The following is a 13,675-nucleotide window of genomic DNA, read 5'->3' as shown; positions in this document are numbered from 1 at the left end:
GGAGGGGTTGCTAAAGATTTATGGATCTTGGGGAGGGCATACAGGACCTGAGTTCTGGGATATGGAACCCTTAGAAAATCCTGGGTGCCCTTATCTATAAGACCCAGGTCGAGAGCCTCACCCAATATTTTATCCAATTTGATTTGGAGGGATCCAATGACCGAAGCCTCTACAGGTTGATACCACGTATTGTTTTTTAGGATCTTCATCACCATCTCTGTATATTGTTCCTTTGTCATAATTACCACATTTCCGCCTTTGTCTGCCTGTTTGATGACTATCCTTTTATCTTTTCTTATGTCATCCAGGGCTGCTCTCTCTAAGGTAGTGAGGTTGTCCTCTTTTATTTTGACGGGTACAGCCAGCATGATCTCCTCACTTACTCTCTTGACAAAGTCCCAAATGTTAATGTTTTGCGACAAAGGCGGAAAGGTTTTTGACTTGCGTTTAAAGGATTTTTTGATGGCAAGGGAGGTCCCTAGTTCACATTCATCTTCCTCAGAGATGTGCCCCTCCTCCCAAAGTTCTTCTAAATCCCTGAGGGCCCTGTAATCTTTTCTGGAGAAGTCATTTTTAATCGTCAAGGATGCCCCCCAAGGGTAAAGTATCCTTATCATGCACCTGTTTTAACAGAAGCTTGCGTGCAAAAAGGTTGACATCCTTGACGATCTCGAATCTGTCTGGCAAGGCTACGGGGCAGAAGGTTAATCCCTTCGAAATTAGATTTAACTGTAGATCAGTAAATGTATGACTACTTAAACACACCTATGCAAGACTTTACACACACGCCCCTCTGAAGAAGCCACGGCCATCGGGGGGAAACGCGTCAGGATAGCGTGTGTTTCAGCTTCCCAGGACATCCTTTGTTGACCCTTACACGTTCGGGTGAGAACGAAAACAAAGAATCTCCACAGCCTCCGAGGGAAATAGACTCACTAAACCCGGTGCGGATATTGCCGAACACAACGGCAGCGGTTCCTGTCTATTACAGCTGAGCCTGAGAGACGGGAGTGAGTCAATGTCTATTGCAGCCGAGGCACTAAACCAGGAGACAAGGGCGAGCTAGTGCCAGTGTGATTACACGCAGCTCCCTTCCCGTGCCGTGTTACCGGACACACTACTGTGGGAACCCCACCATACTCCACTCTACAGTGCAAGCGCACATGTTGTAAATCCTCTTGGTGGCCCCTTCTCTGGGGTTGGAACCCCAAATTCGCACAGTGGTGTGAGTTTAATTGAACGGGGAGGTAAACACCTACGGAACTTCAGATTTACCAATGAAATAGATCCTGTGGAGTGAAACTGCTGTATAAGGATACATTCTTTCTAAAACAACTACATGCATGTATCGTTGTGGGATCTAATCAGGATTACCTGTTTATCGGTTACATACAATGCGAGTACAGCTCCGTTTTTCTACTTTTGATATATCACTACCATACTCACATCAGAGACTTCCTGCCCCGTAGGAGATTCAAAAGGTTCAGTACCCGTATCATTATATTCAGGTGACTCCAGGGAAGCGTGTTTTAATTGTTTTTAAATGTTGTGTTATAGGTGTCTTTATATGTATAGTGTTGACAATCATTAAACTTTGTTATAATATATTACTTATTGTGATCTATTCACTAGACCATCTCCACTTTTTAGGGATTTCTGTTTACAGGGGACTGTACTCTTTTCGTTTAAAAGGTGAACTTGGCCTTTAAAGATCTCAAGGAATTGTATGTTAATTCACTTTACAAAAACTGTCCCTCAGTACCCATACCTGCACACTCCCATCTATTCTAGCCACTAGAAGCTGCCTGCAGTGACCCATGTATAATGCAGCTCAAAAATAACAACTACAAAAGAGTGTGTGTGTGGTTGGTGTGTGTGTGTTTTATTCTTTACAAGGGGTTCTCTAATTTGACTGCAGAAGGGAGAATACGTGTTGAAGTTCCAGTAGACAAACTAAACAGTGTAACCTGCTGATTTATGCTGCTCAGCTCCAACAGGTGTCTCTCTTGGGCCTGTGAAGCAATTTTAATTGCTTGCTGCTGAGAGATAAACCCCTTGCTGGCTATCACCTCATTTTCAGAACACTGATAGTCATGCCATTCAGTAACAAGTAATTAGAACTTCTTGTGTAGCCGATACCCTATACCGCACCGTAATCAGCACACAAGGACCTTCACAGTGGAGGTCTAATTTAACTGGGTTTACACACAGGCACAGAGTTTTTATGGGAAAGTGACATCTATATTTATAAAAGTGTTTGTGGTGGGGGGAAATGTATTGTGGCGGAATAGCACTTTAATTTACATTACAAATGCACCCTTAGTTACACATGACCAAAGCTGTAAAACATTACCGCATACATTAGTCAAAGTGCTTTGAAAAGTAGAGTTAAATGGGCATTTTCAGGCAGAATGTAAAACAGAACTCCTGTAGTAGATCTAGGTGATAAAGCTCCCCATGTCGAATCTTAACCTGGCCACAGATGAACTACATGCTTTGAAAGAAAACCGTGCTCCTCCAATGTCTCTTAACTTAAGGTTTTATTCATGCCTCAATGTCCCAGTGAAGGTGGTGCAACAGGTGGCACTAAGGCAACTCTAGCAGGAGTACCATTCTATTTTAACCTGAAAATCTCCTTTAAGTGTCTTTTGCAAGAAGGGAAGCAAGCTGTTTTCCACAGGACAGTTCTTGGCTAAATAACATGTCAACGAATGATAAAGTATGGATTATAATACTGTCTGGAAAAAGCAATCACCAATTTCATTATCGCAGTGCAAAGAACCCACATCTCCGTTTAGGAAAGAAAAGACTGATTATTTGTGCATAGGACACAGAGAATATTGAAATTAATTCATAAAACACCATAGACCACCAGAATGAAAGTGTACATCATGAAGCAGAGCTCTGTCTGCAATTGGCATCTGATTACCATCTATATAAGCCATGCAGGTATCTGACACCTTTTTATCAAGATCTTTCCGAAACAAATGAACCCAGAGCTCCAGATGTATCACACCCAACATACAAGATGCTTCGCAGCTAAACAATGAGTTGTTATTCTAAGCCACTGCCTTCCTTTATGTCCATTTCTGTACACAAAACATTACATTCATTAAAGTGACACTAAACTCAGGAGTTAAATCTTAACAATTCATTCAAGTATCTTAACCATTAACAAAAATGTATCTTATATGTGTATCGCTCAGCGGTAGATCCTCAAATTATCTTTGAATCTGTGCTGACACTGTCCTTCCTTCTGGAGGGTGGCTACTTTTGTTCCCCATGGTCCCCATGTTTGTAAAGCAGCCACCACTCCAAGCTCGCTCCCGATGGACTACAATCCCATGTCTAGTTTACTTATTTGTATGGATATTGTAGTCACTCATGGGAGCGAGCTTGGAGCGGTGGCTACTTTACAACACACACAGGGACCATGGGGAACTAAAGTAGCCGCCCTCCAGAAGGAAGGACAATGACAGCCCCAATTCAGAGATGATTAGGAGTGATACACAAATAAGTTATATTATTGTTAATACAACCCCATTTCCAAAAGTCAGGACGCTGTGTAAAATCTACATAAAAAACAGAATGCAATGGTTTCCAAATCTCATAAACCAATATTTTATTCACACTAGAAAACGTATCAAATGTTTAAATGTACCATTTTAAGAAAAAAATAAGGTTTTTGAAATTGATGGCAGCAACAAGTCTCAAAAAAGTTGGGACAGGGCAACGAAAAGCTGGCAAAGTTGTACTAACGAGGAAGAGCTGGGAGAACATTTTGCAACTAATTAGGTTCATTGGAAACAGGTCAGTAACATGATTGGGTATAAAAAGAGACTCTTAAGGTCCCCACACATCTTACGATAATCGTACGATAATCGCGGGACTTCCTGCGATCGTACGATCATAAGGTGTGTGGAAACCGTGCAACCTCTACTACTGTAAGGTCGCAAGACTTTTATCCTACGAACATGTTTGAAAACCCGCCGAGCATCGTACGATGTTCGGCGGGTGTGTAGCATGTTCGTAAGATAAACGCCGGATGGGGCCGGTGTGCGCAAGCGCACACAGCCCGTTCGGCATTGCGGTCATCGGAAGCACGCCCCTTAGGGGGGCGCGGATTGCGATCATCGCAAGTACGATCTGCCTGTCCAAGATAGGCAGATCGTACGTTTTTTAAATTACCTTACAAACATTGCAAGACAAAAGTCTTGCGATGGTTGTAAGGTGTGTGCCCAGCCTTAGAGAGTCAGAATGTCTCAGAAGTAAGGATGGGCAGAGGTCCACCAATCTGTGAAAAGCTGCGTCTACAGATTGTCGAACAATTTCAGGATAATGTTCTTCAACGTAAAATTGCAAAGGCTTTAAATATATCATCATCTACAGTACATAATATCAAAAGATTTATAGAATCTGGAGAAACCTCTGTGCGCAAAGGGTCAAGGCCGAATATTGGATGCCCTCAGACAGCACTGCATTAAAATGATGGTATGGGGGTGCATTAGTGCATATGGAATGGGCAGCTTGCATATCTGGAAAGGCACCATCAATGCTGGAAGATATATCCAGGTTTTAGAGCAGCATATGCTCCTATCCAGACGATGCCCTTTCAGGAAAGGCCTTGCATATTTCAGCAGGACAATGTTAAATCACGTACTGCATGTATCTCCTCAGTGTTGTTAAAAGAAGAGATGCTACAACGTGGTAAACATGGCCCTGTCCCATCTTTTTTTTGAGATGTGTTGCTGCCATCAATTTCAAAATAACCTTTTTGTTTTTTCTTAAAATGGTAAATGTTCTCAGTTTAAACATTTAATATGTTTACTATTTTCTCTTGTGAATAAAAAATGGGTTTATGAGATTAGCAGAGTTTTTGTATAGATTTTACACAGCATCCCAACTTTTTTGGAATTGGGGTTGTAGCTAAGACATTTAGATGCAGTTTTTAAAGATTTGACTCCTGAGTTTAGTGTCACTTTAAGTGCTGAAAATCTGACTTGCTGCTCTGGATTTCTGCACTCTGCTCTTAGCACTACTTTAGAGGATATTTTCTTCAGATATGGGACCCCATTCCTTATGTTGTGGGATGACTAATAGGGGTGGGAATGCCTGTGAACACTCCTGCTAAAGCTAGAGACTTCAAGGTAAGCCGAAATAGACCCAGAAGATATGGTGGTGACATATTGTGGCTTGAGTCCTACAGATATATAACCAACCGGTGACTTAGCCCAGTAGACTGAAATAAATATCAGTTCAGGATGAACTGGCTTTCTACAAAAAGTAGTACCAATCACAATGACTAGTGACAGATATCCCATAGCAGCCAATCAAATATCTTAAGGTGGCCATACATATCAATTTGAGATCGATCTATGCAAGAGTGATCACAAACGAGCGATTCATCATTGATTAAAATATCAAACAGTATCAATTGAAATTACAAGCTCAGAAATGATCAAAACTATCGGTTCTCTGACAGACACGCAGATCAATCAGAACCAATTGACTAAATTCCACCATGGATGAACAACTTGCCAGAGTCTAAATTAATTGAGACTGAGCTTGTTAATCAATCAAAGGTCTGTAGTACAATTTTTACTTAAAGCTGTTCCAGCCCCAAAAATGTAGTCTATTGTAGTTTACCAATCCTTAAAGTGATATTAAAGCTTGAGTTTTTTCTTTTCTTTTTTATCAGTGGGAGGCCGTCATTAATGCAGATCTTTATTTTATTTTTTCTCAATTCCGTGTTTTCTAGAGGGTCCCCACATCGCTCTTTCACATGTCATTTGTTATTCAAGTTCAACTAAATGTGCTAATGCATCTAACAGTATCCACTATACAGGTTGACAATGCTGCTGTCCCAGGGTGCCACCCTAAAGACAGAAATCACCTGGCCAGATCAAAAGGTGATATCAAAGCCTAAAAAAAGAAAACCAATGCAGCCATCACATTTAAGGATTGGTAAGCTGCAGTATATTACATTGTTGCTTTTTGGGTTTAGATTCACTTTAATTTAACCATTATAGTTGCAGCAAATGAATGATCATATTGATGCATGGGTGGCCACCTTTAACTGATCTGTTTACAATAGCTTATTAAATAAGGCAGTCTGTGTAAAGGCAACAAACTGTAATACAAAGATTTCTAGAAATGCTTGAAAAACATCACTTGCCAGAATGAAGTATCATTACAGAATATAGCGTGGCTTAGAATAAAGACTCAAGAAGCAGAGTTTTAAGCTAATAAGGCACCAAGCATAATTTGTTCAAAGCTGCTAAAATCCCATCAGAAACCAAGAAGCAATTGGTGAAAGAAAGATTACATGTCCCGCATTCCCAGCTGGCAAAACAAAAAACAGCATTTGTGATTTTGCAAAGGATGCATTTATTTATGAAAATGGAGATCTGATAAGAATGCTAAAAAAATTACAATTTGTTTATAACATGGTCTTTATAAATATTTACTCTGATTGATGCTTTGAGCTACACACACACTTAAAGTAAAAATATGTATTTCATACTTTGCCATTTATGTCCTAAATATAAAATAAGAGAAGTTTGCATATTGCTCCATTTGAGACATACATTAAAACAAACAAAAAGAACAGAGCTAGCATGGAAGTGTCCTCCCCTCTTAAGAACAGTTTGGGGGCCTATTTTGTTGCCTGACGCTATTGTTAAAGTAGACATTCAACTTTCTAACTTTCTGCTTTCTGACAAGCTGGATATTGTAAGGCAGGGTAACGAGATAATCAACTTTCCCCTTTGCAGGAAGTTCCGGCAAAGGGCTGTGGCTAATGGGTAGCCATTGGTGTTCCCAGGTGTCTATGGAATGCTCACACAGACACAGTACTCCATACTGCCGAAAGTCCCACCGTGACAACAAGCAACATGTGACCAATGGCAAAATGAATGCTTCAATAAGGGATATAATCACATCAGGAAATAACCATTTACAAAATTATCTTGGTGACTTGCCGTAAAATATATTACTTGTCAAAAAGGATCCACTTGTATTTTTGTGGCTTTAGGTAAACAGGGATTATATTTGATTTACCTCTTTGTACACAAATCCACATTACACGTTAGCTTTTTGTGCTGAGGCCTTCGTCCTCCAAAATTCGCTGCATCTTACAGCCCATGTGTGTTTGTCAGACACACGTCCCAGGTCAGGTTGTAGGGTGCAGGAGCATTAGAGAAGTATTGGGTTCAAGAGTTTCAATTGGTGCACTGTGGCACTGGAGATGAAACAAATACCACTGACTGGCCTCACGCCTCCATCCATACTTGTGTACTTTTGTCAGGTCACAAAATGGCTTCCTCCACAGTACTTATAAGAAAGGAAACTGAATAACTCCTGCTGGGAAATATTCAATTCTGATGTAACACTAGGAACACTAAGAGACACAAATATGCCTTTAACACTAAAACAGAGCAAAAGTGTACGGCATAACTAAATAACTTGCGTGTTTCTAACATCTGAACACACGCTTACCAAAAAGAAACTGAACAACTTTCATCTGTGTACATAAAATCAGCATTATGCATGAGCTGGACAGAGAACATTGCAAGACTATAAAGAGAATGGCGACAGACAAAAGACTTTGACAGCAGATAAACCCAGGGTTAAATATTTTTGGTAAATGATTTCTGGGAAGGAAGGAAGTCCCGAAAATGAGCCACCTTCAAATCGGGACATGTACGGAAAAAGACATTTTATATCACTTAAAAGCACATGCCCGAAAGGTTAAATTAAAAATCCCAGAAATCAAATGGTCACAGAAAGAGGTTACCCTATAGTGAATTACGTAGACAAGATGCCAGCAAAAGGAAAAAGAGAGAAAAGCCAGACAAATAAGACACATACAACAAAGATGCATCATATAAAAATATACAGAAGACGTAGGAAATTAAATAAGGGAAAGAAAAGTTCATCAATGAATGTTGCTCCACCTTGGTTCTTATTTATGCCCCGAGAGAGAGAGAAAGAGATAAGAGATAAGAGAGAGGCTTTTCCCTTAGTCATCTAAAGCTGCAGGTTCATCATTTTCCAGTTTATAGGAGAATCGTTGGCAGCAAAGGGTATTTAGAGAGGTTCCACACCTGGCGAGCCGTGGTGCTGTGCAGCGGCCCATCACTCGTTCCAGCAGTCTTCTAATAGACACGCACGCTGTCTCCCCTCCGTTGTAGCAGCACATTGAGTCCAAGCAGTTGATACCTGATCCTGTCTCAGCAAGCTGAGGAGGAGAGAGAAATATGACAGCAAGGCATTGTTACAAGTGCATTTACACCATTATTAGCTAGAGAAACATTTATGAAATTATGTTTGTCTAAAAAGAAAGTTATAGATGCCAAAGAAGAGGGAAAAAAAATTACCTCTAAATGTTAGATTATATAGAGAATAGGTTAGTGTCTTTAAAAATAGTAAGGGCATTACTACTAAATCCCTAAATCTACACTGCTGTGTAGAACACCCAACCTGTTGCGTCTGACGGTCTTATGTACTACAGTGCAATGTGCTGTATCATTATTTTAATCCAACAAGGGTTATATATCAACTGTCACATAGAAAATGATATTTTAAGACAGGCATATTTAAACACACCATTTACACAAAACAAAATAAATGCATTTACCACTATTTAAAAAAAAACAAAAACAATTATGTTATATAAAGCGAGTCAAACTCCGGACTGTACACCAGGGGTGCCCACAATTTTTGTGTTAGAGAAATATGAGGAGTGCTCTTCACGGTCTCTGCCTCTAGATAGGCAGAGCCAGCTGTCAGTCACGCAGTTGGGCGGATCCCGGCACAATTGTCGGGATCCGCTTCAGCTGCGGCGTTCTCAGTATATATACGGAGCCTAGGGTGACGGGAGGACGCTAGTTTGTGTCCTCCCGGTACCCTGAGAACTATGGGGAAAAGCCTTAACCCCATAGTTCTCCTTTAAGATCTACTTTTCAAAATGACAAACTACAGGAGATCTACCAACGAAAAAAAAAAACCTCCCACGCTCTTTCTCTCCTGGCTATCTTTCCTCGCTCTCTCTCCTGGCGGTCATTCCTCGTTTTCTCTCCCTGCTCTTTCCCCTGGCTGTCTCTCCTCGCGCTCCCTCTCCTGGCTCTCTCTCCTTGCTCTCTCCCCTGGCTCTGTCCCCTGGCTGTCTCTCCACGCTCTCTCTCCTGGCTCAACCTTGCTGTATTTTGCAAACAGTGCAGTGCAGCAGGCTGTGTAAACTAATATTCTTTGATGTAATACATAGCACTTCAACCACCAGAAAGGTGTCAGGGAGCTTGGCTCAGCAGACTCAAGCTAATAGATAACCATGCGTGCACAGGAAAATAAATATACCAAAATGGAATAAAGGGGCCGCCATTCACACCCTTCGTGATCTACCAGCATCAGCTTTGAGAGTTACTGGTAGATCACGATCGACCTAATGGGCACCCCTGCTGTACACCTCTTCACAACCAAGACACAGCTTATCAAACAATTTTACACATACAAAGGATAAGCCTTAAAGCAGTGGTCTCAAAGTACCGGCCAATTGCGGCCCGCTAACCGGTACTATGTGGCCCCCAGCCTACTCAGAAGTCAGGTACGCGGTCACGGACCGCGTACCTGACTTGCGGGAGCAGCTACACGGTCTGCATCTCTGTCGGATGCAGACAGTGTAACTGATTCTGCGCTGGCACTCTTTCAGTGAACGCTGGCCGAAAGGATTGATTGGTAAGGTGTGTGTGTGTGTCAGGCATTATTTTATATGTAATGGGGTAGCATTTTTTTTTACGTGTACGGGGGGAAGTAGAAGTGTATTAGGCTCCATTCACACCTCTATTTCTAGGTGCAATTAGGGATTCCTGCATCAGGAACTTGCCTTTTCCTGCAGCAGAAATCCCTAATCTGGCAATTAAAAGTGGCAGCTGTCACCTATTCAAGTTAACGATCAGGTGACAGCAGTTGCATGTAAATGCCAGCATACCGCATGTAATGGTATGTGATATTATTACATTCGGTTAGGATTCTAACCGCATGTTCTCCATCAGGTCCTCCACTGCAGATTGACAGCAGGCAGTGGGCGGGTAGAATAGCCAGCCTGCTATTGCATTTTAAAATATCCAATAGCAGGCTGGGTATGGCTCTCGGCCTCTAGCGGCAGAGGCGACACAGAGGAGAGATGGAGCAGCTGCTGAGGTACGGGGGGCAGCGGGGGATTGCAGAGTCACAGCGGTCTCTCCTTCCTGCTGGTTCGGACTGCAGTGGTCTGCATGCCCGCTGCCTCTTCCGAAACAGGCGGGGAGAGCAGCGGGGATTGAAAGGGACACAGACCACTGCAGCCAGCATCAGCGGGGAGGAGAACAGAGGAGCGGCAACAACTAATCAAAAAGTAACTAAATCGATGATGAGAATCGTTGTCAACGATTCTCGTTATCGATTGTTGTTGCAGCCCTAAATATGTCAGAAATAAATGTTGCACAGCTAATTCAAGCAGTAGAGCAACACCAACACCCAGAATTGTACGACCCAAGTCTGCCCAGCTACTGCAACTCCTGCTGGTCACTTCCTTTTTACTACATCACTTCACCCGTAACACACTCCCCTACTTGCAGGGCATTTTACAAGCGTTTTTGACTCCTCCCTAATGTCTCGTTAACACTATAGGTGTGTTAATCAGCGTTGCTCTTTGATTAAATGCTCAATTCATATGTGAAAGAGCCCTAAAGGATTTAGAACACAGTGTTCAGATTTGGGACTGCGCTGCCGGGAGCGCTGTATACTTTTGCCAAGTCAGTGTGAGCGGTACAGACACCAGTGTGCAGTGTTTTTGCGTTGTGTTAAAAAACAAGAAAAAAAAATGGAAAGTGCTGCGTCCGGAGCTACAAATCTTACCTATTTTACACATACAAGACTAAAGTTTCAGGTGCCAAAAAAAAAAAGTTTTTAATACATTTGTATGCATAAACACATATGCGTCTACAAAGATGCATTTTTTAAGCAGCAAATTCTGCACTTGCGTTGCTTCTATGCCCGTGTGAATGTGGCCTAAATGCAATAAATGTATATTCTGAGGACCAGGCTGTGAAGACACTGCGTTAGAGAAAGCAAAACCCTTTACCATCAAAGTCAAGGTTAACGGAAAACAAATACTCAAGTATATACCCAGGGCTCGAAAATCCACTCGTCTGCTCGTCTGTGACGAGCAGACAGTGGAGCCCGACGAGCAGCTTCCAGGCCGGCCGCTGTAATTACACGGCCGGCCGGGAGCTTTACAGTCTGTCATGTAAATTAGCTATCCCATAGGGGGCTTCTTAGCCCCCCCATGTAATAGCAATAAAGCTGTGTTAAAAAAAAATTAATATAAAAATTAAAAAATCATAAAAAAATAAAGCATAAAAAAAAATTAAAATTGGTGAAATTTTTGACTGACTGGTGAGACACCGCCAAATTTTTCAAGCCCTGTATATACCAATAGGATCTGATAAAACAGCTGATTAAAGTTTTTTCTGTGACAGCCTCAATGACCTCAAAGTGCCAGTTTATATTTAGACACTAGTTCTCATGTAGTGCTACATGTACCCCAGGGGGTACTTCTGCCTCTCACAGGAACTCTGTTTATGATTACAGCTTAGAGCTTTAGCAAAGTGTTATGTCATTTAAAAAAGGTAACACTGTATTTTATGTGATGGCATATTAGATGAATTTGATTATATACTGCATTTGTCAAATATGTATATTTTCTAAATATATCTTCTTTTAAATTCACAACATGAGAGGGCTGACAGACTATACAGATGTCAATACAACAAATAATCTACATGTGTTTAAATAAATGATAAATGCACTACATGCTGCTTGCAAATCTACAAAACACATTACTGCAATGGTGCAAACGTTTATCTGGCAAATGTGTGACACTGGCAAACAAAAAAGGTATAATCCCTTTAACTCCTACCATGCTTGAACTTGAATGAAGACATTGTGTGCCTTCAGATGCAGGATGGGGCTATGGGGGGGAACCTGTGAATAGGTTTGAGTAGATATCTTGAAACTTTTTTTGGAACAATAACAAAAACTCCTTGACTTAGGTGGGCTGTCAGAGCAGCAAGGAGGTAGGTTAGTGTGTGGAGACACAGGAAGATTGGAGGACAAAGTGGGCAAGAGGCAAACTCTAGCTTGTAGCCCCCAGACACCACATTTTCTTTTTTACCCATCCAGCTGTCCGCAAAGGCCATCAGACAATCTCCCACTTTGGAAAGTAGGGTATCTCTTCTATGCGAAGTGGATTGTCTGCCGGTTAGGAAGATTTGGTAGTCCAGGATTTGTGACTAAACTGGGTCCCAAAATACTTTTTTCCGCTAGTGACATTATTAATAAATATTTTCCAGGGAAGCACCATAGACATCCATTAAATGGCATACACAGCAAGCTAAAGAGTTCTCCACATATTAATAGGAAACTCATTCTGAAGAGAAGACAGAAAATGTCTAATAACCCATCAATACAACAGTGTAATACAGCAGGTATAATTCCTAAATGTTTCAAGTGAAGGGACATGAAGTATAGTTTGGGCCACATGTTAGGTATCACTGTGCACACCGGAGTGAACGCAACAATTCTCAGACCATTATTTACGATGAACTCTAAATTGATGACCTGTACATGCTTTTTCCCTATGGACAATTTTGGGTACCAAAGTTTTTTGCCGTTTCACAGATGCACGCAATTTTGAAGCTTGACATATTTGGTATCGACTTACCTAACGCAACCTCATATTCTATTAAAAAAATTGGGTTTCATATTGTCCTTCTGTGCACCAAAATAAATTTGTATGCACCTTTTACTGAAAATGTTGGTTTGATAAACTGTCATCTGACATAAAAAATTGCAACTACCAACATTTTCTTTTCAAGGGTATCAAGCACAAAGTCATCCAGAACAGATTTGTGAGACTCTTCATTAAAGAGCATCCTCAGCTGAGTGTTCAGAAGCTGTAGGAATGTCAGATACAACCTCTGGAGGAGGGCATAGATGTTTACGGCCCTTGTGGTTTCAGTCAGCTATCACATGGCAGTGATTTTGTTCAATCTAGCTCATAATCTAGCATTGTTGTAGAAAATCCATTCCTGGATAAAGCAAATGGGGGGGGGGCAGGACACACATACCTGAGGGAGCATGGGAAGACTCCAAAGAGTGTGTGGAGACAAGCAGAGGACAATGATCCAGGCTGTGTCAGGGCCTTAAGAGACAATCCAGGCTACCCTGGAGCTGTTAGTGGTTCGTGAGCTGGAGAAGCTAAGCCCTGAAGGGACAGCTCCCTTTGTGTTCGGAATCTGAATACTACAGTGCAACTGAAGGAAAGTAAATAAACATGCCAGGGAGGATGTTGGGTACTCAAACCTGCAGCTGAAAGCAGGAAAGGTTATAATGGCCAGAGGTGACTAAGTCACTGTAGGCAGCGGCAAGAACAAAACAAGGTAAAACCTTGAGTAGAGCAGTGGAGGGAAAACTGCCTATGTTACCTATATAGTTATAGTTAGTAGGGATGCACCGATACCGATACAAGCATCGGTATCGGCGGCGATACCGAGTATTTGCATGAGTACTCGTACTCGTGCAAATACTCCGATACATAAAACGAGTACCTGTGCCGCGTCCGCCATCTTCAGGGACC

At 41.7% G+C, this 13,675-nt stretch overlaps 1 protein-coding gene across 3 annotated transcripts in view; it reads right to left on the bottom strand.

Annotated features, from left to right (window-relative positions):
- The window catches only part of ATP11B (ATPase phospholipid transporting 11B (putative)), a 124,814-nt gene that overhangs the window by 7,141 nt on the left and 103,998 nt on the right, over nt 1–13,675 (bottom strand). For 2 of the 3 annotated variants that reach the window (XM_018567062.1, XM_018567063.1), the window contains one exon: nt 8,106–8,239. In XM_018567062.1, coding sequence (XP_018422564.1) covers nt 8,106–8,239 — 134 coding nt within the window. Of the gene's footprint in view, nt 1–7,305; nt 8,240–13,675 lie in introns of those variants that run through there. The other variant, XM_018567061.1, reaches the window with a different exon arrangement.

Source organism: Nanorana parkeri, unplaced genomic scaffold, assembly GCF_000935625.1.
Source record: "Nanorana parkeri isolate BGI_ZX_2015 unplaced genomic scaffold, ASM93562v1 scaffold1003, whole genome shotgun sequence".
Classification (NCBI taxonomy): domain Eukaryota; kingdom Metazoa; phylum Chordata; class Amphibia; order Anura; family Dicroglossidae; genus Nanorana; species Nanorana parkeri.
Note: the sequence above shows the minus strand (reverse complement) of the source record. Positions and strands in the feature narration are given on the sequence as shown.